The following is a 24203-nucleotide window of genomic DNA, read 5'->3' on the forward strand; positions in this document are numbered from 1 at the left end:
ACCTGTCGTTCCTCCCTTCCCCAGGTGCCGGCTTTGGCAAGGAAGGAGGGAGCCACCAGGCAGGAACTGTGGGTCTCCGGGGGCGGGAGGGCACACCCCTGCCAATACCTTGACTTTAGATCAAGTGAGGCCCATGTTAGACTCAACCTACCAAATGCTAAGACACTGTAGTGTGTGTGGTCTTGGGCCCATGCACTAGTGGTTATTTGGGATGAACAATAGGAAAGTTATTCAGCTTTGTCCAAGGAATCTGCAGCTGGATTCCAATAAAAGTGACCTCTGAAACTTGTGCCCAAGGACAAAAACAACCCAAGTCAGTCTTCTCCAAGGATCACTTTTCCTGTGTCCTGAAGGTCAGGGCTGCTCCCTGGCCACTCAGGACTGTGATGGGGAACATATCGCAGATTAAGACATGTGCTTGTGGGATACAGGCTGCACCCTGGCTACCCTCACTGAGAGAGTATAGCCCGGGCCCTGGGAACTAAGAGCTAAATAATGGGTATCCTCAAACACGGGGTTCTTCCTGTCATGCCATCTTGTGGGTGAGGCACATCTGTCCATGCACACTAGGTGGGCAGAAACTTCTCTTGGCTAAATGGACGTATCCCAACTCCTGATGTCCAGAGCTCCTTTTCCCAAGCCTCATGTGGCTCCATAACTGCAGGCCCAGGGGAAGGGGGTGAACCTACCACACCCCAGTGAGTCTTGAGCAGCTTCACTGGCAGGTAAGATTCGGTGGAATCCTTCTGTGCACCCAAACCATGGCCAGGGAGAGGTGCCAAAGTGGTCCCCTTGGAGGAAGCGGATGGAGGTGTCTGCCTGGAATGTCTTGGCATCCAGATGAAGCTGGAAGGTGCCACTTTGTACCAGCTCTGCGAAGTGCCCAAGGAGATCCTTACCCACCAAGGCCTTTTCTGTAAGACACAGGAGAAGGCAGAGGTCATGTGTTGTTCTCTGCAAGGCTTGGGGCAGGGGAAGGATCAGAAAAAGCAAGCTGCAGTACAGAGACTGAATGGCCCATGGTTACCCAGGAGTCAGAGGCATGAACAGGTTGCCAGGAGGACCCAGGTCTCCTGGCTCCTGTCACTTGTGTGGCAACAATGTGACCTCTATTGGTATGGGACTCCATGTTTTCATTTAATCCTCTAATGTTTATTACCCAAATATTCATCCACCTCAACCTTCATCACCATTTATGTGCTTCAGTTTTCCTATCTACAAAATGGTCTGGGAATGCTTCTCTTGCACATGATAAAGATTTGGGGAAAGAACATGTGTGAAGGGGTCACCCAGAGGGAAGAGCAGGCGTCCCAGAGGCAATGTGGCCAACCTCTGAGGACCAGGCTTCTGGACTATGTCTTATTCCGGAAAGCAAGCAGAGGAGTACCACATAGGGGGCTGGGGCAGATCCCAGCAGGAAGCAAACATTCATGCTGCAACCAGCGTCACCATCTCGACATGGAAGCCAGGAAGAGCATCACATGTGTTTGGAGCTTCAGTACCACCCAAAGCTTCCAGGCTCTCTCTGGAGGAATTCAGAGATGTTCTGCTACTTCGTAGGGCTACATGTGTTAGGGGAGGAGGACACTTTCCCAGAGGGGATTGTTGCCATCAAGACCAACTCTGAATTATACACCCTGGCAACATTTTCTCCTATTGTCCTAGCTGACCCTAGCTCTATGGCCACTGAACAGAAGAAAGGAAATTCATTCCCAGGTTCTGGTCAAAAACACATGGATTACCTGGTTCATGTCCCTGATGCTCCACTTCCTACTCAGTTCCCTCTGAATGGCTCTGGAATGTGGCAAAAGATGGCCCAAGTGGTTGGATTCTTACCATCGACATGGGAGACCAGGATGAAGCTCCCAGCTTCTTTCGCCTGGCCTGCCCGAGCACTGCAGCCATCTGTGGAGTGAGCTAGCAGATACAAGAGCTTCCTCCCTCCCTCCTTCCTTCCTTTCCCTACCCCCATGTCTTCCTCTCTTGACTTAAATAAACACATAAATCTTCAAGGAAATACCTAGATTATTTCCTACCAGAAAATTCAGAACCTGCACATGCTGACATTAGGATGATACATGACATCCTAACTGACATAATAAATCCAATTCTCCTCCTCATTCTTAGGTGTTCCTAGTCCTTTGATTCTTCCACATCACTGTTGTCCTGTTTTCAGTGTAGAAGAAGAAGTGGTTCTCAATGGTTTATAATTGGAAGTGGGTGGAACACAAATCACACACCGATGAAGACTCCCACTGCTCACCACTCTTCCCTTTCTGCCTTCTGTGCACAGAAAAAGGAGAACTGGAGGATATTCACAGAAATACACACAACCTCTTCCTTGTAGCATTATGTATTGTGGTTAAGGTATTAATCAGAACTCTATCAATTTCTCACACTATTCAATAATTATCTGTCACTGTGGGTGAGGTGTGTGACTTTTTTCCTGAATCCTCCAAGGAAGCTATCCTGGTCTATACTAGCTGCATTTGACACATGAGGAAACAGGTGTAGAGCAAGAAGCCACTTGGGTTCTACAAGACAACCATGTAGCAAAACATACCAATGTCATGCAAATCAGAAAATGAGGCTGCTGGTACATCCTCAAGCCGAGATTTCCATGTGATGTTGACTCCCAAACGCTCCCCAGTAAGACACCACACCTGCACTGAAGAGTTGTCGCAGGCAGGGATGGAGAGTGGGGTTCCCAAGGTCTTCACCTACATGCAAGCAGAAGCTTTCAGACCAAGGGCACAGAGTAGGAGGCAGGCTTCGCTGATGCCACACTAGGGGCAGGAACATGGCTTACATCACTCCCTTTCCCCGTCCACCAGCCCTGCTTGAGGAGGCCAAGATCCTAGGCCCCTTCTCCCCATCACAGGGAAGCCAGCTCCGGAACACTGAACTGATCTACCCCAGGCACTCAGCTCACACAGAGCTCTCATGCTTGGGATGCCCACACAGTCCCCAGCCATGTCGCTCTCCATGTCTCCTGGGTGAAGCAACTTCTCCCTTAAAATACCCAGTCACCACTGTACCAATCAAAAAAATTCAGTTCAACCTATGCATAGTAGGCAATGAGTAACTGATTTACCTTCTGCGGGTTATACTGAATCCATTTGTAAGTTGATGGCTAAAGGCATGAAAATGAGGATGCAGTGAAGATTAGAGACAGGAACATGGAGCTCTCAGCATGTGCTCAAGAGTTCAGGGATATTGCGGTATGCATCTCAGCCATCCTGCCCCATGTCTCTAGGCTCCTTCCCCACGGCTGCTGAACCAACTCAGCCAACCAGCCTGGCTCCACCATCCCATGTCTCTGTGACTCTGGGCCAGTTGTTCTAGCTCGATGGTTTTGAACCCAATACTAGCATGGTTCCTTTGAAGACCGCAGTAGTAATCTATGCCAAGAAATACAGGCGGGTCTGGCACCTTGATGTATGGATTCCACTTCCATTGCTACCTAGCTGCCAAATTAACCTTGACTGAATTAATTTCCAGTTCTGGGCCTATTTGACAAAACCAATGGGACACTGTACCTGAACTCTAGGTTCACTTGAGCTGAGATTCCCCACAAGGTTGACCCCACATTGAACCCCAACACCTGCTGTGGGGAAGGCCAGGCACATACCTGGATCTGGCAGAAGCCACGGGCTGTGAGCTCATCCAATATGAAGACTTGGAAAGCCTGCAGCAAGCCTGCATAATCGACACTGCACATCTTGCCTGGCGGGAGCTGGAGCTGGATGTGTCCCTGGGCCTGGAGGCTCTGCCACAGCTGGGGCCCTGAAGACAAGTCCCCAAGGTCAGCAGAGGTGACAGAGACACCCTTCTCTTAGGCTTTTACTCTGCAAAAGAAGCTCTTCCTCATTGCTCCACACACAGGAGCACTACCATTTGTGTTGTTGCCCTCAGAGTCTAATCTTCTTTGACGTGATAGCCCATCCCTGCCAGTGTTCAGCATCCCACAGCCAGCTCAACCCTGCTTCCACCTCCACACCAGTTGCTTCACACTGGCAGTCCTTCGCATTCTCCTGGGGAAATCTGCCCCGCCTTGCACAGCTGGCTCACTCCATGTGCTTTTGCAGCTGGACACGGAGGCTGCTCAGTGCACCTGCACACACTAGCCCTGCATTCACTTACACCTCCCTTGTCCAAAGTCTTTCACTCTAGCATCAGCTGAGACTAGCCTGGTTTTGCTTTCAGATGAAGCCACCTGTCAGAGTTGGAAGGGTGGCTCACTGTTTTGTGCACATCACACTTTGAACTTTCTCTGGATGAGAACTTTCTATATCCCACAGTGCTTTGCAACAAAAGCATTGGGACACTCAGATGCAGGGCCTGGTGTCTGCCCTAGATGATCCTCCAATTGCACTTGGGCAGGCCTACTGCAAGATTCCTCACGCTCCCCTGCTCTGCATGGCTGCTGCTAACCACAGGCAGGCTTCGCTGAGGCAGACAGCGGGTGTGCAGTGTTGTGTCTGCACAGCTCTGTGTGTGTGTGCCTGTGCTTCTGTCAGGTGAGTTCTGCAGAAGGGCAGAGGCCAGAGCTCTCACAGAGTACTGCAAAGATGGCTGGTGTTGAAACAAGGTACTGACAACCACCTGCTGGGAAGTCTAGTGCCCCTGCCTTTCCAGACATCAACCCTGGCCTTCCAGATGGACTTGGGAGATAGGCTGGTGGGGCTGGGGTCCTCAGAGGCTAAGAGAGCTACTCTGAGCACCTCAACATGAGACTCGCTCCTATGGCCAATGGGATACCTGCCTGCCAAAGGCTTGACCTGAACTCGAGGCATCCTAGCTCAGCTGGGCTGGTGGCAAATTCTCCCAAGGAGCAGGTGACTCCAAGAAGTCCCATACAAAGCCTTCAAGAGTCCAGGGAGCCACAAGGGCCGCCTACTCCTCTGCAACAACAGAAAACGACTCTCCTGTTCTCAGTGTCATGCAACCTACCACACACAGCATGCTACATTTGGCTGCAGGAAATGCACTGCACCCCGCTTTCCCATCATGGGAGAAATTCTCCCAGACCACTCACGCTGGCAGGCCCGTGGCTGCGGTGGCGGTGACACCCAGCGTCTGCTCTCCAGGCTGCACACCAGTGGCTGAGGCAGGAATACATTCTGGTAGCCCCGGCGGCACAGCAGCCGGCACTGCTGGACAGTGGCCCCTGGGGAACCCAAGGCTGGGCCACACAGGATCACTCCACCAGGCACTTCTGACATGTTGAACGGCAGTGGGCACTGAGGGCCTGGAGAGAAGAAGGAGCAGCAGTGGGCACCTGTCCTGTTCTTGGAGGGCCTCCTCCTGCAGGAGCCATGAGGATGCCCAGGGGGAATCCTGCTAGTTTGGATGTCATTGCTGCATAATTCATATTGAAGCTAAGCTGCAGTGGTGGTGATAAACAAGAGGACAGGCCTTGGGGAAGCAATTGTACTATGAAGGTTCCCCAGCTTGGTCCTCTTCCTTTCCCTGGATGTTCAGGACTCTCAAAACCTGGCCTGGGCCTGCCATCTCCGTAACATGTCTGAGCATATACACCCCTTGGAACTTCATCTCCAGTTCAACCACCCCAAGCTTCCTCCCCTTTCACATTCAACTGACCACCAGCATCTGCTCCCCATCTCCAGGCCAACCTGCATGCCCAGGCTGTCCCTGCTTCTACATCCTGAGCCTGAGGAACACAAGGCCACCCGCTGGCCCGGGCCAGAGGCCTGCTGGCTCCCTACGTAGTCTCATTTCCATGACCCTGGCTGTAGCCCATGCCTTCCTGCTGTCTTCATCCCCACTGCCTCTTTCCACATGGAGAATATTTCCCCCATGAAGCTTCCTCACCAGACCTCTGGGATGGGTCCTCGTTCCTGCCTTTCTGTCCCCAGTTCCCACCTGGTGCCCACTGCCAGCAAAGGAATCATGGTGACCCTGCAGTAGGCCTGTCAGTTTTTCCTAAGCTGTGGACCCTGTCTTTGGCTCTGCTTCTGGAGAGGTCTGCACTCCCCTGTACGCAGCCCCTTGCCCTTCCTACTGCCCATTTATCTGCCTGGAAAATTCCTGTTGGACGCTAAGTACCTTCTGTGGTTCTCCCGGGTCTATGTGTGTCTCCCTCCCCTAAAATGCAAGGCTCCAGTGTTGACCTGCATTTTATCAACTATTCATGCAGGTTGTTCTTCATCTGCATGAGGTCCTCTGCTAGGTGCTTGGGAGAAAGAAGACACCTTTCTCCTGCTCACCCAGGCACAAAGTGACCCAGACATGAACTTAACAGGCATGTGTCACACACATGAGCAAACGAGAAAATCAAGGACTGCACACATTGCATTGACAAGTTCATATCCAATTAGAGACTTAGATGTCAGACCCAGCACAGCTGTGTCTGCGGCAATTTCTAGCTTTCAAGTCTACAATCTGCATTTGATACCAGGGTGCTTGGGGTTCTCTAACATAGGCATGAGTCACATTGATCTCAGGGTGCAGCTTCCTAATTAGAACCCCAGACTCTATGGTGTCATTTGCACTGGACACCTTGACAACTGTCATCAAAACAGACTCACTCCACACAGTTTTCCTTAACCCTGCCAGGCCCCCTAGTGTTAATAAATGCTTCCTGTCTCCACTTCCTGTCCAACCTAACTGTTCTTAGAAACTGAGATGACTGTAGTGTCACTGAGTATGTGGGAGAACTAAACGGAACATCACTGATAACTCAGTCTTCAAGAATTTTTCATGGGTCCTTCCTGTCTTCACAGCATGCATGTTTCAACATTTGATACTCCACTTTCTAAACTAGAAATAGAAACAGATTATTGAACTAGTTAAACCCGTGCCAGTTCCACGGGGAGGGAGCCAGGCCCACTGAGACCCTGGGGCATCCTCGCCCCATTCAGGCACAGACCAAGAGCCTTCAGCAGCCAGTGCTTCCCAAGAGGCCAGCTCTGCAGAGGCCCTGGCAGGCACTTCTAGCCTCAGCCTCTCAGGCTGCGTGTGCTTGGGAAGTAGAATTACATCTTCAAGCAACCTCCACAACCTCCCTCGTGCACTTCCTGTCCTTGTACCAACCCTACAGCCCCACTTCCGGGACCCCATCCAGTTAAAGAAAGACATTTGCAGCCCCTTGTGATTCCTCCAGGGAGTCTACAACTTACTCTCACAGGCAGGCTGACTGCCGGACACACGGGTCCCAGGCACCTCCTCTCCACTGCCCAGGACACACCAACAGCTGCCCTGGGCTGATTCGCACTGCACTGGGGCAAAGCTCCCGTCCTGTTCCTGGCACGCTGGGATGTAGCCTGGGCCAACTCTCCTGAAGAGGACTTTGCTCTTGAGGGCTTCGCAGAGGCTGAGACCTTTGTACAGAGACCAGCCAGATGAGCCAGGGGGCTACCCTCCTGCCCACCCCGCCACCACCACAGCCAACATTAATGCAGCCATCATCCTTCCTTGGGGCCTAAGGTCACTTCATTTCTGGGAGGCCTGCTCAGTTCTGTGTTGCCTCCCCTTCCACCGCCTGCCTTTCTCAAGTTTAAAGGAAGTCTCAGCAGTGAGCCACTGGGGATCAGTGAGATGCCAGTGACCCTGGTGCAACCCAGCAGCCACAGGGAGGTACTGAGTGCAGCACTGGAAGAGAGAGGCAGTGAGGGTTTCCTGCAGGGACTGATGTTCGCATCAGCCAGGTAGAGGTTGGCAAGAGGATGGCAGCATTGCACAGTAGAACCAATACAGGAAGAAACCCAGAGAGCTGCAAGTGATGGAGAAGTCACAGTCTTGGCAGCCAGGTGGGGGGGCCCTAGGTACTGCCAAGATGCTCAGGCATGGCACAGTGAGAGTGCTGGTGCCTTGATGGTACTTGCACCTCAGGGATAGCCCTAAGGTCCCACAATGAACACTGAATCAAAGTCAGGAAGAAAGCCCAGGGCAAAGCAGGCCTACGGAACATCATCATGTACAGCTGGTCAACCCTGGAAGCACCACTGTCCTGCCAGCAGGAGCTGTGCTGGTTGATACTCCTCAGTGACTAAGCAAAGTCCCCACTCCCTAGAACATTCGCTTCTTACAAGAAGATGGGGAGATGGGGAGAATACGGCCCCTACTTTATGAGAAAACTGAGGTGTCATGAAATCAAGCATTGCCCCCAGAGCTATACAAGCAGCCGAGCTCGGACAAGTACCCAGTTCTAGGGACTCTATACCTGGGACTCAGAAATAGGTGGGAGGTGTCCAGCAAAGGGACAGCTACTCACAGTGGGACCTGTTGCTTGCATTGGGCGGCATTCCCTCTCCCGTCTTCGGGTCCACACACCAAGGGCCAGCCTCTGACGTCTGCAGACTGGCATATTCCCCTGTCTGAGACAAAACGGAGGTCATCGCATGGAAGGCAAGAGACTGTGGAGTCCTCTTGTCAGTGGACAGGTGTCAAGAATGTCCCTGAGACAACTGTGAAGGGTTGGTATTGTGGTACAGTAGATAAAACTGCTACCTGCAACACCAGCAACCAAGATGGCTGCTGGATTGAGACCTGACCACCCCACTTCCAATTCCCTAATTGCAGTACCCTAATAATGCACTTGGGAAAGCAGCAGAGGAAGATGGCTAAAGTCCCTGGGCCCCTGATATCAAGAAGGGAGACCCAGAGAGAGTTCTAGGCTACTGACTTCATCCTGAGCCAGCCCCAGCCACTGTGGCCATTTGGGGAATAAAACAGTAGATGGAAAATGCCTCTCTCTCTCTCTCTCCTTCTCTTTCTCTCTCGCACTTCCTCCTCCACCTCTCTGACTTTCTTTCTGTATCTCTTGTAAATAATGAATCTTAGAAAAACAAATCATTGTCTACTGGTGGAAGCTTGTCCAAATCTTGTGGGGTCACCAAAGCCAGTGAGTTCACTCTCAGTGAGGCATGGAGCTTGCCCTTACTTGGATGTAACAGTCAAGCTTCAAGCCTAAGTTCTTTCTCTAGGCCCCTTGATATCAGTGCTCCAAGGCATCATGGAGCATCACGGTCATCCAGGGAGCTCGGGGGGAAATGGTATGACATCACCCATCAGTGGTGACAGCCTGACACACAGTGAGGATGGTGAATGGTCAAGGTGACTTTAGGGATATGGTGGCAATGGTGTGTGTGTGTGTGAGACCATCAAAGGTTTTTCTTAGAAGATATTTATGGAGAGTCTCAAAGCAACCTCATCATTAAAGAGGACAGAAACACTTGACCTGACCTCAGAATTTAAAAATCAAACTGGAGCACAGAGACTGTGACCAAGTTAGCTGCTCAAGGTCACACAGCCAGAGTCCATCACAGACACTCAGGCCAAGAACTTCCTTGTAAGTTTTTAACTAACACAAGTATGTGAAAAACCATGAAACTCATCTCTGAACATGTGAGGTGACCTTCAGCTTCCTTCAGGCCACCGGGGCCAGCACAGCCTTACCGCCAGGCAGGTCGGGGTGAACAGGTCCTCCGGAGAGGGATTCACTCGGGATGCAGCCTGTTTCCAGCTGGAGAGCAGCCCGTTGGCCCGCAATCTCTCACAGGTCGTGGGGCCTGTCATGGGAGAGAGGGCGCCTGAATGCATTGTCCATGGGTACAGAGGGAGCACAGGGTTCCCAGGCTGGGCCTGGGTCCCTTGAGAGCTGGGACCACAGGAGAAAGCCTTTGATGAAGTTGAAAGACAAAGAGGCTCAAAAGATGGACTGGCTTTGCAATGTCAGATGGCTCGTAGATTACACAGAAATGAGCCCCAGGAGAGAGGCCCTGGCTGAAGTACATGTGTGAGGCAGGTACTGGACTCCTTGGAGGAGTAGCTGAAACACACAGGCATCAAATGTCTAGAGAACAGGGCTCCTTCACCACTCTCAGCTGATCCTCTGCACCTGCGGAACTGTGAGCACCAACTGGGAAGGGCCAAGACAGCATGGACTTCCAGGCCTGAGGACTTGGGAAAATGCATCTGATGGCATACAGGTGCTGGTGTGCAGGGCACAGCCTTAGTGCCAGCTTTAAGTGCCCACTGCTGGCTCAGGAAAAAAGGGCAACAGATTCTACTTACACTGAAGGGCTTGCATGGAATGGATAGTCAATGAGGCTGGGATGGTCTCTCCTCTCCCATCCACACACCAGCAGTGACCTAAGGAAAAGCCATGGGCCGCAATTTCAAGATCCTGACAGCACCTGCCTGCCCTCTGATTTGCTGCCCACTGCCAGACATCATCCACAGTTGAAGTTCATAGCAGCCTAGCAGCCACCCTCTTGGCTTTCAAGCTAGCTGAAGACCACTGCTCCCACTACCCAGGCCAGAAAACTAGACACCAGAGAGGCAGCAAACCTGGTCAGCAAAGGGCGATCTGAGGTCCCATTCACTCACCTCGGTGAGAGGCTCTTCCCTCCCTCAATGCCTCCCCCACTTCCACAATGTGCTCCCACTTACCAGTCGCAGCATGGCACTGCACAGGCTCCCAGCTTCCAAATGCATTACACTGGGGAACGTAGGGGCCCGGCTGTAGGAGGGAGGGCATGCTGGCCAAATCCCCCAGGGAAGAGCGGCGTCTCTGATAGAAGGCAAAGGCTGGAGTCCAGAGGAAAAAAAGGCAGAGTGACACATGCCCAGCAGGTACTCTATCCCCAAGGACCACCACATGTGCCCCTGTGCCAAGTTACAGAGGCCTTAGGCTTTAATTGGAGAACATATCCACCCACTGAGGTTCTTGGAGGATTGGATGTCCCTTGACAACTGTCCTGCCCTTGACATCTCTGTGCCCCCTCCTCTGACATGTCCCCGAAAGGCTTTCAGACACATGAGGGTATGGGGGTAACAGGCAGGCTAAGACACCTGTGATGTGCCAGGCACTACCTAGACACATGCTTTCCATTTAAGCCTCGCATTAACCTTACACAGAGAGTCCTCCATCCTATTCAATAGATGAGACAACTGAAGGACAGATGGATAAGCAAGTTAGCCAGCGAGGAAGCGGAGGGCAGCCTGTGTCCACTACTTCATTAATCTTTCCTGCCCCACCATTACACTTCAGTTCTTTATCATCCTCAAAATTCTGTCACCTGCAGAGCCTGCCTGAGCTACACATGCAGTCAGACTCATGCCCCCAGGTGACAACAGAGACAGTGAGGACTGCTAAGTGATGAGTTGAGGGTCACCGTGTTAAGGAGATTGTAGCTGTTCACAGCTCTGCACGAACCCATTCTGCTTGGCTACCCACATGGCTTTCTCTACCACCAACACACAGATGCCACACTTGTGCATCTTGCTGAGGTTCTCTCACCTCTGCCACATTTTATGCTTTTGGGTACAGGGACTTGTGTGCATTTTGCACGGAAGAGCAGTGCCTTGCTTACAGCAGCCATTCAAGAAATAATTGGAAGAAGGACGAACGAGGTGGGGCAGGGAGAGGGAAGAAAGAAAGAAGAAAGGGCAGGAGACCTATGGCTGGCTGGTCTGATCTTACAGCTAACACAGAACCCTTGGTTCTGTCTCCCAGTCCCTTGCTCATCCTGCTCCCACTCTCCCCCGTACTCCTGCTGGACCCTGGGATGAGGCTATAGCTTCTCCCTGTGATCTTAGGGGAGAATGACCACATCTGTGGGCAGCCAGCTAGCAGTCACCTGCTGCATGCAGGGGCATCTCTCCCCAACTGGCCACGCTTTACAAACAGGCCTCTTGGCTGCAAAGTGGAGAGCTTACTAGTACAAGGATACCATATACCCATGGCTAGAAGTTGTCTGTAGACCTCAGCACCTGCTTTTGAGGCATCCTGGATTTGTGTAAGCCTTCATCTGCACCTTGACACCCTACCTCTTAGCTGTGTGATCATTAGTGATTTGCTCCCAACCTCTCTAAGCATAAACTGGACTAGTACTTACCAGACGGTTCAAATAGTACACTTCTGTCAAGAGGGCTGAGGGGCTCTCACCAGGCACAGCTGTGTGCAATGACCTTCACCTCCCCCAACACCCCCTCCTTTAGTGTCATGAGGTCCAGGACACAGCTGCCATGTGCTGTTGGCCAAAGACACATTATGTCCTGAACCTTTACACCCAGTCTCTCTGGGAAAGTATCAGCCTTGGTCCCTCTCGGTGGCCCCTTCCTCTTTTCTCTAAAGCCTCTGATTGCACAATCAGAGCATGGGGTTGGCTGTACAACCGCTACCCCACCTCTGCCAGCCATGGAATCCCATAGCTCCAACAGCTACGTTTCCCTGTCCTCTGCCTTGACCGCTCTTAGGGGCACTATGCCTACTTCTCCATTTTCTGACACCAGATCCTGACCATGCACATTTACAGCAACTGGTCTCTTGCTAAAAGCAGAAGTCCCCTTGTCCTTAAGGAACAGAGAAAAGATATTCTTAGCAATAAGGTAAAGGCAAAAGGAGAAGAAAGAAGGGAGCATGGAGGCATGAAGGTTGGTTAACATCTGCTAAACTTGTACTCTGGTCAGGTGCTGGACCAAGCAGTAGAGAGATGGTAGTGACCAGGACATTCAGAGAGAGCACTGGGGACTGCTCATGTGGCCATGGAAGAGTAACTGGGTGCTGGGAAGTGGTGGGAGCCAGGTCCAGGGAACTGCAGACAATCAGCCACGGCAACTTGAAAGGGTGGAGGAGCACAGGTGAGCCCCAGAGATAGAGCAATGATGTATCCTTGAGAAGTCGGCTAGATTCATGAGAAAACTGGGGACTGGGCTCTCCTGCCACAGTCCACTGTGGAGTGGAGGATTGCACAGATGTTGCCACTGTTCCCAGGCACCCAGGGATCAGCCAGGTGGGGTACAGAGGTGCTAAGAGTGTCAGCTTGGGGACCACATTACTGGGATCCCAGCCAGGTTCTTCTGGCTGAACCTGGATGAACTTGGGCAAGTGATTCCATCCCAGACTTGTTTTACCCATGTGTAAAGATGTGCAGATGGTAATTACAGCACTGAAGATTAAGTGCAAAAATCTGACCACCTGCTTGGCACCATGAGTGCTGGTTGACCAGAAGGCCCAAGGATCCTTCACAGCTGCTACCTTGGAATACAGAAGTGTAATCTTTCAGCTTATTCTTCTGCCACATGTAGGTGGAGGCAGGGATCAGTGCCTGAGGCTCAGACAAGATCACAAGCACAGCAGTTCCCTCACAGAGAGATTTCTTTGCTCTTGCCCCTACTCAGTGTTTCCAAATTCTAGGAAACACTGAGAAACATTGGGCTCCTACTCATTTGCATAAGGACACATGGTTCCAAGGAGAATGGGGTGCAAGAAGAGGGACCTGCTCAGGGTGGTTTGGCTGGAAAAATGCTTGGGCGTCCCTAGAAAATGTGTGTAGTATTCCAACATTGATGGGGCTCAAAAAACCATGTTCGCTCTTCTGTCTTGAAAATTCACCAGCCTGGAGAAACCAAGGCAGCTAAACCCTCAAGGTGACTAAGCCTCGGAGACAAATTCTATCCTCGCTTCCCAAAAGCGTGGGAGTATAAAAGCTCAAGGACACATCACTCACTGGACTGAGCTGCCAAGCGGATGGCATCATCGCCCCCACGCAGGAAGTTCTCAGAGAGAGCCTTGCGAGATGGGTAGACCCGGGACAGGCCAAGCTCCTCACTGGTCAGTTGGATCCCCTTGGCCACCAGAAAGCTCTCACCCAGGGGGAACCAAGAGCTGTTGGAAGCCGAGACAAGCTCTTCTGCTTCCTTAATGAATTCCAGGACACGAAGCTTCACTTCCTCACAGGAGCCAGGACCTAGAGGAACACAAACAGATCACTCACTACACACTGTGCCTTGGATCCTGCTTGGGGGTGGCAGGAGGAGGCTCACACACGCACTTCTGCTCTGTCCTCAACCTAGAACTTTCTTTCTGCTTTGCTTGTACCATGTCAGGTGCTCCATACCTGTGAGGACCTACTGTGTAAGATTGTGGTAGTTTCATCCAGGCAGCAGCCCCAGCAGATATTCTCATCCCCATACCAAACAGATGACAAACTGAGGCATGGTGCAGCCAAGCAGCTTAAGGAAGTGCCATGCAGTAGCTAGCTGCTACACAATTGCAGGCTACACAGTCACATTTGGAAAACAGTGATCTTGACCTGCTGGAGGACAGACAGAGGAGGAGGCAGACAGACAGAGGGCAAAGACCGAAATCAGTCTTCATGGCTTAGGACAGAGGAAAGAACATGGCTCTGCCCTGTGTTTAATCTGAGCATCATTTATTTGCCATGAGATAGTGTATAATTCATCTAGCTTCATGGGCTGCAGTCTGTGGAGTGGGCATAACTGGGGCATCTATTCCAGTTGTTGGGGGGGGGTTGCACTGATTCTGTGAAATGTCCCAGCAGCAGGTTTGACACAGTGTTCGCCACATGCTGGCATCGTCACCACTCACGAGAACCACTGCTGCCATATATGTACTTCTACCAACCACACTGTGAATTAGAAAGCACAAATGTTGAGCAAATTCTTTTGAGCGTATGAGATCAGCCAAAAACTTGGACTCCTAGAATCTGAAATCATTAATTTTTTAATCAAGTGGATATCCCAACCAAATAACCTTTCCTATTATTAACCTCAGGATTTGGGGGTCTCTGAAGCAAAATCTTGCACTTAAAAATCTTCACTCATTCTCCGTTTCTTTCAGGAGAGAGTGAAAATTCCGTTCCTAGGCACAAGACAGCATTTAAAATCTGGATCCTGATTTTGCTGTTTCTATCCTCTCCCTTTCCAACACTTTTCCTCCAGCCCGCAGTCAACAAGACAGCCTCTTCAACAGGTCCCTGGAGTTGCTACATGCTATTCCATTAGTCAGAGGACTTGCCCATGACTTTGTGGCTCAGGTCCCTCAGGGTCCATCCCAGAAATCGGTGCCAAGTGAATGCTGGCCCTAACACCCAGAGAGCAGCCTCACTCCACAGTCAACTCCCAGGGCACACTACCATAGTCTACTCTCATGGTGCATTGCCAGCTGAGACTGGTCTCTCAGCTACTAAGCCACGTACCACTCTTTTCCTATCAACCCAAACTGCCTGGAACACACTCAAGGTAGCACACAGGCGCATGTTATATCAGGAAACTGTCAGCAAGGCCTCCTACCCAGGCATGGAGTAAGTTAATATATATCATATTAACAAAGCTTTCATTTAGTACTTTCTATGCACCAGGCTTGGCACTGTACATTCCTTCTCCACCCTCACAACAACCCTTTGAGAGAGTTCTTTAGTCCAAGTCAGATCTTCTAGGAGAATCAGAGCTCTGAGGAGTGCCCTTCTCTGGCTCCAAGTGCAGCTAATGTCAGGACCAGGACTCAAGACAACTCAAGCTCTTCCTTCCAGCCAAGTACTCCTCAGGCTTTTGCATGTGTTAGATTCGGCTGCAAATACTGTAGAACTATGGGTTTTGACTCAGATGCAAGGGCTGGGGCAAGCTATTGACTCTGATTCCTGGGAGAGGCTCATGCTGTAGGACCTTGGCTGAAGCAGCAGGGCTCTGAATCAATGATACCAACACATCCACATCACTGAAGAATCTGAAACTGCACCCCCAAAACAGGGGCTCCCATTCACAGAGCACACTTGTGTCATGGTGGGAACACACCATGGTTGTTTTCTTGGCAATTCCAGTTGTTAACAATCTTAAAGCGAGAAGAATGCATTTTCTCCCTATTTAATGATCCTGTGTGCCTGGTCGTCTACTCTGCACAGCCTTCTGTTACTCAATGCAAAAATCTAGTTCTTTTTAAGAAATGTTTACTTATTGTCATCTACTTGAAGGGCAGTCAGAGTGGGGCTGAGGGGGTAGAAGGGTAGAGATATCTTTCATCGACTGGTCCACCCTCCAAATGCCTGCATCAGCCAGGGCTGGGCCAGGATGAAACCAGGAGCCTGGAACTCCATCCAGGTTTCAACAATAATGACAGGAGCCCAAGCACCTGCCACATCATTTGGTGTCTCCCAAGATGCTCTAGCAGGAAGCTGAACTGGAAGTGCGTTCAAGGTGGCACTGTTCTTGTCACATGATCACCCAACATTCTAAATCCAATGCCTAAAATGCAGCTAATATAAAATGGCTTTTTAAACATTTTAACATTATCCAAAAAAGAAAGACCAACACTACAAAAGCAGAGAATTCACTGAACAGTTCACCTACAGTATTAGCAACTTCTGCTTGGGAACATCCTGATATGGTCACAACAGTTTTCAATCTAGTCCCTCCAACAGCTGGTATGGCTATTTCAGAGCAAGGCATTGCAATTTAAAACACATAAAGTCAGCTGTATTTTATTTCTACTTCATACAACTTCTCTATAAATATTCTGCCAAAAAAACAGAATGTATAAGACTTCCATCTGCAGCTCTCTAATTTATCCCTTAATCAACACCTTCCATGTCAGTTAAAAGCCCAGCAGGTGATTTTTTTGTCATGTCTTCAGCACCTAGCAAGCAGCAGGCCCACTAGCCTACTTGTTGATTAACCCAATGGTGCAAACAATTCGAGAGTTTACTAAAGCATCGCCACAGGAGAATAAGGACACGTCCACATTTGTACCTTCATTGGTTTTAAGATGATGTAATGTGCACAGAAGACCTCCAGGAAAAAATCTACATCATTGACCTAAATAACTAATCATGAAGGTCTTAAAATGTGGTGTATCAACCTTGCCAACACCTGACTACATGCCTGTGGGGCAGTCACATGCCCTGCACGAAACCCGATTCTCCAAACCACATGTTGAAGGCATGGGCTTGACTACCTTTGAACTCCATCCCCACCCTGACACTGAGTACTTTCCCGCTAGACACCTGCTTTCAACAGCACAAGTTCCGTTCGCCACAGGAGTTAACTCACATGCTGGGACCTTGCTCGGCACAGCCCGTGTTCCTTGCAGTTCTTGACCATTCTCATCCACACACCAGCAGCTGCGAAGGTCCAAGTGCGCCAAGGGCACACTGAAGTCTGAGTAAGGCCCTGGGTACCGGCTGAGTTGACCACTTAGCATCTGCCAGAAGAGGTAGGGCTGCAGAAGGATGTTCTCCCCAGGCTGAGCCAACTTCCTTTCCAGTGATGCCAAGGGGACATCTTGGACAGAAGGGTACTGAGCCAGCACCGGGAAAATGCCTTGCTGGCCAGCCTCAAACAGACGCTGGAGGAAGAGACTGAAGTTTCCAGAAACTGCTTTTCTGTAGTTGGTGATCTTTATTAACAGCTCAGCAGGAGTCAGCTCCTGGCCTTCACTGTTTTGAGCTTGCCATTGTTCATGCCACTTGAAGACCTGCTCAGGCAGTCCATCACACTGCACTTGGCTCCACTGCCCATCGGTGCGGCACTGAGGGACATAGGTGCTGGAGTGGGTGGTTGATGTGCTGGAGTTGGAGAGTAGGCCCTGCATCATCCCAAGGAAAGCTAGCCCAGCCTGTGACTGACAAGAGGTGGGGCCTGGCGAGAAACAGTGAACAGGTGTTTCAGCTTGAAAAATGTAAATAAGCCAGCAAAACCCAAGATGAAACTACTCCAGTGTCAAATGCCATCTAGAACCTTACACAATCATAGAAGTACCAGCCACCTTAAATGTGTGAATACTATTCAGAGGGCACCCAGCTGTTGAGAAGCAACACGGAAATGTATAGAGCATTTCTTTCAGACTCAGTAAGTCTCATTTATGCCTTAGAATAATTAATATTATCTAAGTTTTCCTGGAGAATGTTTTTATTTCAGCAGCTAATTTTGTCATTAACTGAAGTTTGGGTTTTAGCCATAGTTTAGGTTCATTGTTCTATAATGCATTGTGTGAAGAACTAAACATGCCAAGCGCCCACAGATTGAGTACCCAACATACTTACATTGCTTGAGGCCGCCCATGACACTCTGAGTTCCAGGAATAGCCTGACCCTTGGCATCAACACAATAGCACTCTGAGTTGAAGCACTGGACAGGTAGGAAATGCCCCTCACTGGTACAAGAAGGGATGGGCAGGCTGGACCCAGCAGGCTGACTGCTCATGAGGCTTTGCATTTGAGCCCTTTGCTTTTCACACTCTGTGGGGCACCTTGGCTGCCCACCTGTCACTCTGGAGCCAGGAAGTTCTTTGCCCCAGGAGTCTACACACCAGCACTCTCCAGAAAAGCACTGGACATCCTCATAGCTTCCTTCTGTTGTACACGATGGGACAAAAAGCCTCCCAGGTGTCTCCTTGCAGGTTTGGTTGCTGAGTACCATTTCCATCACATCTCCTAAATCCACAGCTATGTCTTCTGGCACTGAAATAGCATGCTGCAAGAAGATAAGGAACTCGGGAAGCTCCAGGAGAGAAGAAAGGAAGCTCAGGGCATATTGGTTCTCTTCCAGGTTGACTTCCAAGCCAAAGCTGCCCACAATAGGCTTATTCATAGCAACACCCTGTTGAAAGGTGATGGGAGGTCCTGTGGTGGGACGGGAGTCGAAGGTAGTCCCTCCATTTTGGAAGCCTGGGAGGCCAAGTTGCTGGAAAAACTGATTGAAGTTGAAAGTGCCTCTGGTGCCAAGAGCTCCAGACATGTTAAACTGGCCAAGATTCACCAAAAACTTCCCTCCAAAGAGGTTTTGCTGCAGTCGCTTTGGATTGGTGGTAAACTGAAGGGCAAGGCGAGCCAGCGCTCGGGAGGGAAAAATGGCTCTGATGGCATCTTTGAGGAGAGTCACTGTGGTGGCGAACGCTGGCCCCTGCCCTTCCACTAAGGGGCGGAGCAGCCCAGAGTCCACAAACAGCCCCTTGATCGTGGGTGAGCAGGCTGTGCCAAAGTTGGCCACTCCCAGAGGATCCTGTCTTTCCTCCAGTGTGGAGTACAAGTTGCGCTGGGTGAAGTAGCCTGGTGTCCCAAAGTAGAGTCTAGACAAGGCCTGCTGCCTTTCGGAGGCACAAGACAGGTTGTCAGCTGCATAAAATGAAGCACAGTACGAGAAGGGGTTTCACATCACAGGCAATCCTGAGGCATGTCTTCCCCCAAATCCCACCAGGACCACCTACAGTGTGGACAACTTTCCTGCTGTATCCTTCCATCACTTCCTTTCCCTTTACCCTGCCCTGTTAGGGACCTCTTCCACGGAATGCTTGCTACAGTGGGCATGACTCTTCTCTCTGCTTTCAAGAGATGTTAACCTCTTCCTAAAGCAAGTCTCATGGCCACTGGCCCACTGTGGGGAAATCTGATTGCATTTGCAGGTTCAAAAGTGCTGGGTTCAATAGTGCCCATCTTCCCCCTGCCCTGAAAAAAAAAAGATTCAGGGGTACTCAGGACCTGAGAGCGTGAGCTTATTTGGAAGTGGAGTCTTTGAGGTATGATGGAACTGAGACAGTGAGCAGGTTCAAGTGGACTCTGAGGCTAACACTGATGTTCTCATTAGAAGATCACGTGAAGGCACAGAAAGATGCCTGGGAGAAGGCTATGCTAGGACAGAGGCCCAGCCACAAGGCAAGGAGCCCCAAGGCTTTGCCAGCAACCATTAGAAGCTGGTGAAGGGCCACAGAGACCTTTCCCTGGAGAGTGAAACCTGCAGATACCTGCACTTCAGCAGGGTTGGGTCAGGGAGGGCCGCTGCTGCCTTCAACTGCCCAGGTAGTATGCTCGGGACCAGTCCACCAGCGAATTCCTGTCTGAATGCAAGGCCAGGCTGCTTTCCTGCGCCTTCCTATTGGAATGCTTCATGGGTCTTACTGCCCATATTTACCCTGTGCTTGCCTTGTCCTTGCCTGTGGTCTTGTCTAGATTAGCCAGCTTACAGTCTCTTAGGCGAACTAGCTTGTATTATCTTTGTTTAATAAGTTTGTACATCTCTGAACACAATAATCAAACCTCCTGTGCTATTTGTGTTTTGAATACAAGGGCATATTTTCCTAGACTGAGATATAAAATAGAGTATTATAGAAAGTAGTGTGTTACCTACAAGATTAAAACATGATGCCTACATGGTAAACATACTTAGCACATTCTCTTGGGATTCTTGACTTTTTCTTGGAATCACAGAATGAATGTTAGTTCATACTATTTTCAGTAGTGGTTAAGAATGTTACATTACAGGGGTTGGCGTAATGTTAGAGCATGCTAATACTGAGCCTGTGGTGCCAGCATCCCATACGGACACTGATTTCAGTTCTGGCTGCTCCATTTCTGATTCATCGCCCTGCTGATGGTTTGGGAAAGCAGCACAGGATGGGCCAAGGCCATGGGCTCCTGTACCCAAGTGCAGTAGATCCCCAGGAAGTTGCTGGGTCCCAGCTTTGGACCAACCCAGCTCTGGTCACTGCAAGCATATAGGGAGAGAACCAGCAGACAGAAGATCTCTATCTCTTTCTCTCCCCTCCCCCCACCCCTCTCTTTAACTCTTTCAAGGAAAAAATAATTTTTTTAAATAAAAAAATCAGTATAGTTTTAATGATCTGAGATAATATTATAATTCACTGTATATGGGTGAACTCATCATTTTCTATTCCATTATTCTTTATACTCATTTTCTATATTCTCACTAAACTAAGGTCTTTTTGATTTGTGGTTGTTAAAATTCTTACTCAGTGACATAGTGAGACTTTTAGTCGTGTAAAACTAACATAAGTTTAAAGAGAAAAAAAAAGGAGAAAGGGAGAACAAAAGGGGGGTTGGAAAAAGAAGAATGTTATGTTCTTAGACGTATATTTACAAATAACATTGAATATTGTTAAAGAATACTTTTAAAAATGTTTTAAAAAGATATAAAAAGGCCTGTTTCCCTCTCTCGTGGTTTCAAATCCTTCTGAATATAGCCCGCTCACATGAGCTAGAAGCCTGTGCCAGCTGCTAGTAAGACAGAACACAGTGTGATTTTCTTAAACAGGGAGCAACCATATGAAATCATGTTATTCCGTGTAGCATCCAAGCCTGACTCTCCTTATCTGGACAATATACATTCCAAAGGTCCACTGGCCATTTCAGTCCACAAGTGGAAATAAGCAAACTCCAGGTCTCTTCCTAAAACCACACATCTTAACTGATCTTTCAAACTACCCATCCCAACCTCAACTTTTTCAGATAATTCTTTCCTCTTGATGTATATGAATGCCAAGAAGGAAGTTAGCCAATTTCCCTCTGTCACCAGGCAACAGAGAAAGAACTGGAACGTATAGTGAGGGGAGGGAAAAGCCTGGCAGCCTCACTTGGTGTAACACATCCCTCTCGCAGGGCACGGGTTCCTCTAATGGAAACTACAGGGAGGTGGGGAAGAAATGCAGCCCACTGCTGCGCTTGCTCTCATTCCCAATCGAGAGTCTCCTCCTTCCATACAGAATTTCCATGTGGCAGTTATTTCCACAGAAATAGGACTGCTGCACTAGAAAATAAAACTCAATGTCTATGGCCCGCCATGCCTCAGATGGTAATGATGTTTATAACTCCAAGCCATGGTTTTTTTTGTTTTATTTGTTTGTTTTGTTTCCAGAATTTATAGGGCTCAATACTCTCTAGGTTTTACCGGAGCTGAAACATGATTGCAAATATCCTCAGGGCAGGGCTTCATAATTTGGTTCTCAGCCTCCTTATACATAGAAGGACCCCTGCCAATCACCATGCAAAACAGTCAAAATGTTAAGTTGCAGATATTGAATGATATAAAGGAATTACGGAACGAACACTAGTACATACTACTTTACAACTATAAAAACACCTGTATTCCTCCTCCCGGTTCCAGGTCTTTCTAAATCTAGCCAGCTTAGGTACGTTGGAAGTCCATGAGAGCTCCTAGATTTTTTTCACTCTCCCTCATCCTTCCCCAGCTGTGTGGTAAAAAGAGTTTTCAAGGTCACATCCATCTCCCTATATTCTTAATATCAGACCCTAGGCTGAATGGTCCTCTTGAAATTTACATCCTTCCTGAAACCACAAAATGTACCCTTACTTGGCAAAGGCTTTGTTTTAGATAGAATCAGTTAAACTAAGGGCATGGTGGATGGAGGGTGGGTGGTGCTTAAACCAACATGACTACTACTACGGTAAGTAGAAGACACCTAGAGGCAGACACAGAGGCAAGAAAGAGACCCCATGACAATGGGGACAAAGACTGGAGCTGCGTGGCCATCATCAAAGCTCACCGAGGATTGCTGGCAGCCACAACAAGCTAGGAAAGGGCAAGCAGCCCCCCTTCCAGAGTCCTCAGGGGAGTCATGGCATTGGAGCTGACAGCTGGATTTTGGATTGCCGACCCCAGATCCGTGAGAAAGTGCACTTTCATTGCTTTAGGCTGTGCGTCTGGAAAGGTCCCTAGCATCCCTCTTGAGGACATGGTGGTGATGATCCTTCTGATCGGCGTTCACCGACCACTCCTTTGTCATCTCCTCCAAAACGCATCCTGGTACTTCCCAGCTTCAAACATCTTGATGTTGTTCCCTCACACACAGGAGGAAGCTTCAGAGCCCTTGTTATCAGAAAGACTCACTGCCCTCTGCCTTCCCTCAAAGCACCCTGGACCACACTTGAGTTTATTTTTCCTCTACCATCCTCAAGATTTAGTGCCCACCTGCACACCTATTATTTGTGTTAGCACCTATTTTTGTTACTCTCTCTGTCTCTGTCGTTAACCTACTTCCCACCTCAGGAAGCAGCTTCATTTTAGAAGACGTGGATCAAATGTGGCTTCTTGCATGAATTTCTGCAACGGCCCCTTCTCAAGCACATTGCACTACAAACCGGGCACCCCTCTCTCCCTCTACCACATCCAGTTATCTGCTCACCTTTCACCCGTGGCACACAGACACTGAATTCTCTTTTCCCTTGCTCCCGTTCTAAGCTCCTAGTATTTCCTGATCTCCCTGAGGAATCAACCATGCCTGACAGGAGACAAGAAACATGTTGGAAACCAGCAACAGTGAATAGATTTCCAGTCCCCTGGAGTTGCAAAGACTTGTGGGGTACACTGGGTCAACCGCTGATCTGGGGAGTTCTCCAGGGACTGGGGTGGAGAAATAGAGCAAAATTGGACAAAAGACGAGCAGAAGCCCCAGACAGCAACCCACCACAATATGGCGGCTCCCCTTGGCGCCGAGTGCCCAGGCGCTCCTTCCCCTGGGTGTCCACACACCAGCAAGGCCCTTCAGTCTCGCACTGTACTTCCTGGTAGTCCCCATTTTGGCGACAGCTGGGAATGTAGGAATGCCCAAAGTTGGCTGCTGTAAACCGCTCCACTTCACATCTTGAAGGACCTAGAAGGAGAAAACAATGGGTGAATGGCTCTAGTGTGTTCCCAGCATGCTCTGCTGTTTGCTGTTCAGATGTCTAGAAGTCTTAGACTCCCACTAGTGGAAGAGCCACGTGAACGCAGTGGCTTGAACCCCCCGGAGGCATCAGGGGATGGCAGCACGGTACTCACATCGGAACCTGCCAGAGACCATAAACCGCACAGCCAAGAAGCGCCTCTGCAGGATCCGGTACAGGGTGGTTTCGGTGAAGGTGGAAGCAGGGTTCAGGCCAGCAAAAATAGTGTCATAAATTTCATCCAGTAACAACTCCAAACCTGGGCAAAGAGAGTCACCATGTCAGGGATGGGCAGGTTTGGAAGGACGCAATGTGAACAGGTAGCGAGAGGCACAGAGCCTTCACTGCCACTGCTATGTACCAGGTCCGAGCAATCTTGGCACATCTCCCAGCGTCAGGGCAGCTGGCTATGTGGCCGTACAGGTGGTTCACAGCACAAAGGAGCACCCCTACAAACACTGAAATCCATGCTTCGTTGTGTCTACGTCTGCCCAGATGGGAGTGCCCCTTAACAGGAAACAGGCTAAGGACATCTCCCCTGCAGTGATCACAGTAGCCTGCAGGGGTCTCCACGTAGACATTTGTGATTTCTGCTTCTCAAGTAAGGTTATCTTGGCTTTCACATGCAACAAATGGTTCCTTCCCCGTTTGCAGACTGCAGAGATGGGTTTACTCACCTGTTTCAGCAAGTTCGCGCCCTTGGCTGTCAGCACAGTAACAATACCCAGACACCTCGGGGAACCTGTTCCTCAAGGAACTGAAGGTCACAAAGGCCTCTGGGAACCTGAGGAGGAGATTTGTGGTAACATCTCAGACAAGCCATAGCAAGCTCTTCCCGTAGACTTGACCATGGCCAAGCCCTCAGTTGCAGGCTCCTGTCCTTTGCTCCACTCTTCCTGCTTTTTCCAGGGCACAGCTGGGCTGGATCTTGCAGGATAAAGCTACGCTGAGCCACCATCTACTGAGCTCCTGTGCTCAGTCATG

The 24203-nt window shown here is 49.8% G+C and overlaps 1 protein-coding gene across 1 annotated transcript in view; it reads right to left on the reverse strand.

Moving 5' to 3' along the window:
• The window catches only part of TG (thyroglobulin), a 202992-nt gene that overhangs the window by 167275 nt on the left and 11514 nt on the right, over positions 1 to 24203 (reverse strand). The window contains exons 6-20 of the mRNA XM_040979252.1: positions 23897 to 24003; positions 23335 to 23478; positions 22982 to 23167; positions 17808 to 18878; positions 16816 to 17403; positions 13479 to 13718; positions 10417 to 10554; positions 10039 to 10116; positions 9421 to 9533; positions 8237 to 8339; positions 7143 to 7343; positions 5039 to 5251; positions 3632 to 3786; positions 2564 to 2720; positions 690 to 914 (exon numbers count right to left, since the gene is read on the reverse strand). Coding sequence (XP_040835186.1) covers positions 690 to 914; positions 2564 to 2720; positions 3632 to 3786; positions 5039 to 5251; positions 7143 to 7343; positions 8237 to 8339; positions 9421 to 9533; positions 10039 to 10116; positions 10417 to 10554; positions 13479 to 13718; positions 16816 to 17403; positions 17808 to 18878; positions 22982 to 23167; positions 23335 to 23478; positions 23897 to 24003 — 3719 coding nt within the window. The remainder of the gene's footprint in view (positions 1 to 689; positions 915 to 2563; positions 2721 to 3631; positions 3787 to 5038; positions 5252 to 7142; positions 7344 to 8236; positions 8340 to 9420; positions 9534 to 10038; positions 10117 to 10416; positions 10555 to 13478; positions 13719 to 16815; positions 17404 to 17807; positions 18879 to 22981; positions 23168 to 23334; positions 23479 to 23896; positions 24004 to 24203) is intronic.

The sequence above is a fragment of the Ochotona curzoniae genome, unplaced genomic scaffold (assembly GCF_017591425.1).
Source record: "Ochotona curzoniae isolate NIBS_2020 unplaced genomic scaffold, NIBS_Ocur_1.0 contig_3190, whole genome shotgun sequence".
Taxonomy (NCBI): domain Eukaryota; kingdom Metazoa; phylum Chordata; class Mammalia; order Lagomorpha; family Ochotonidae; genus Ochotona; species Ochotona curzoniae.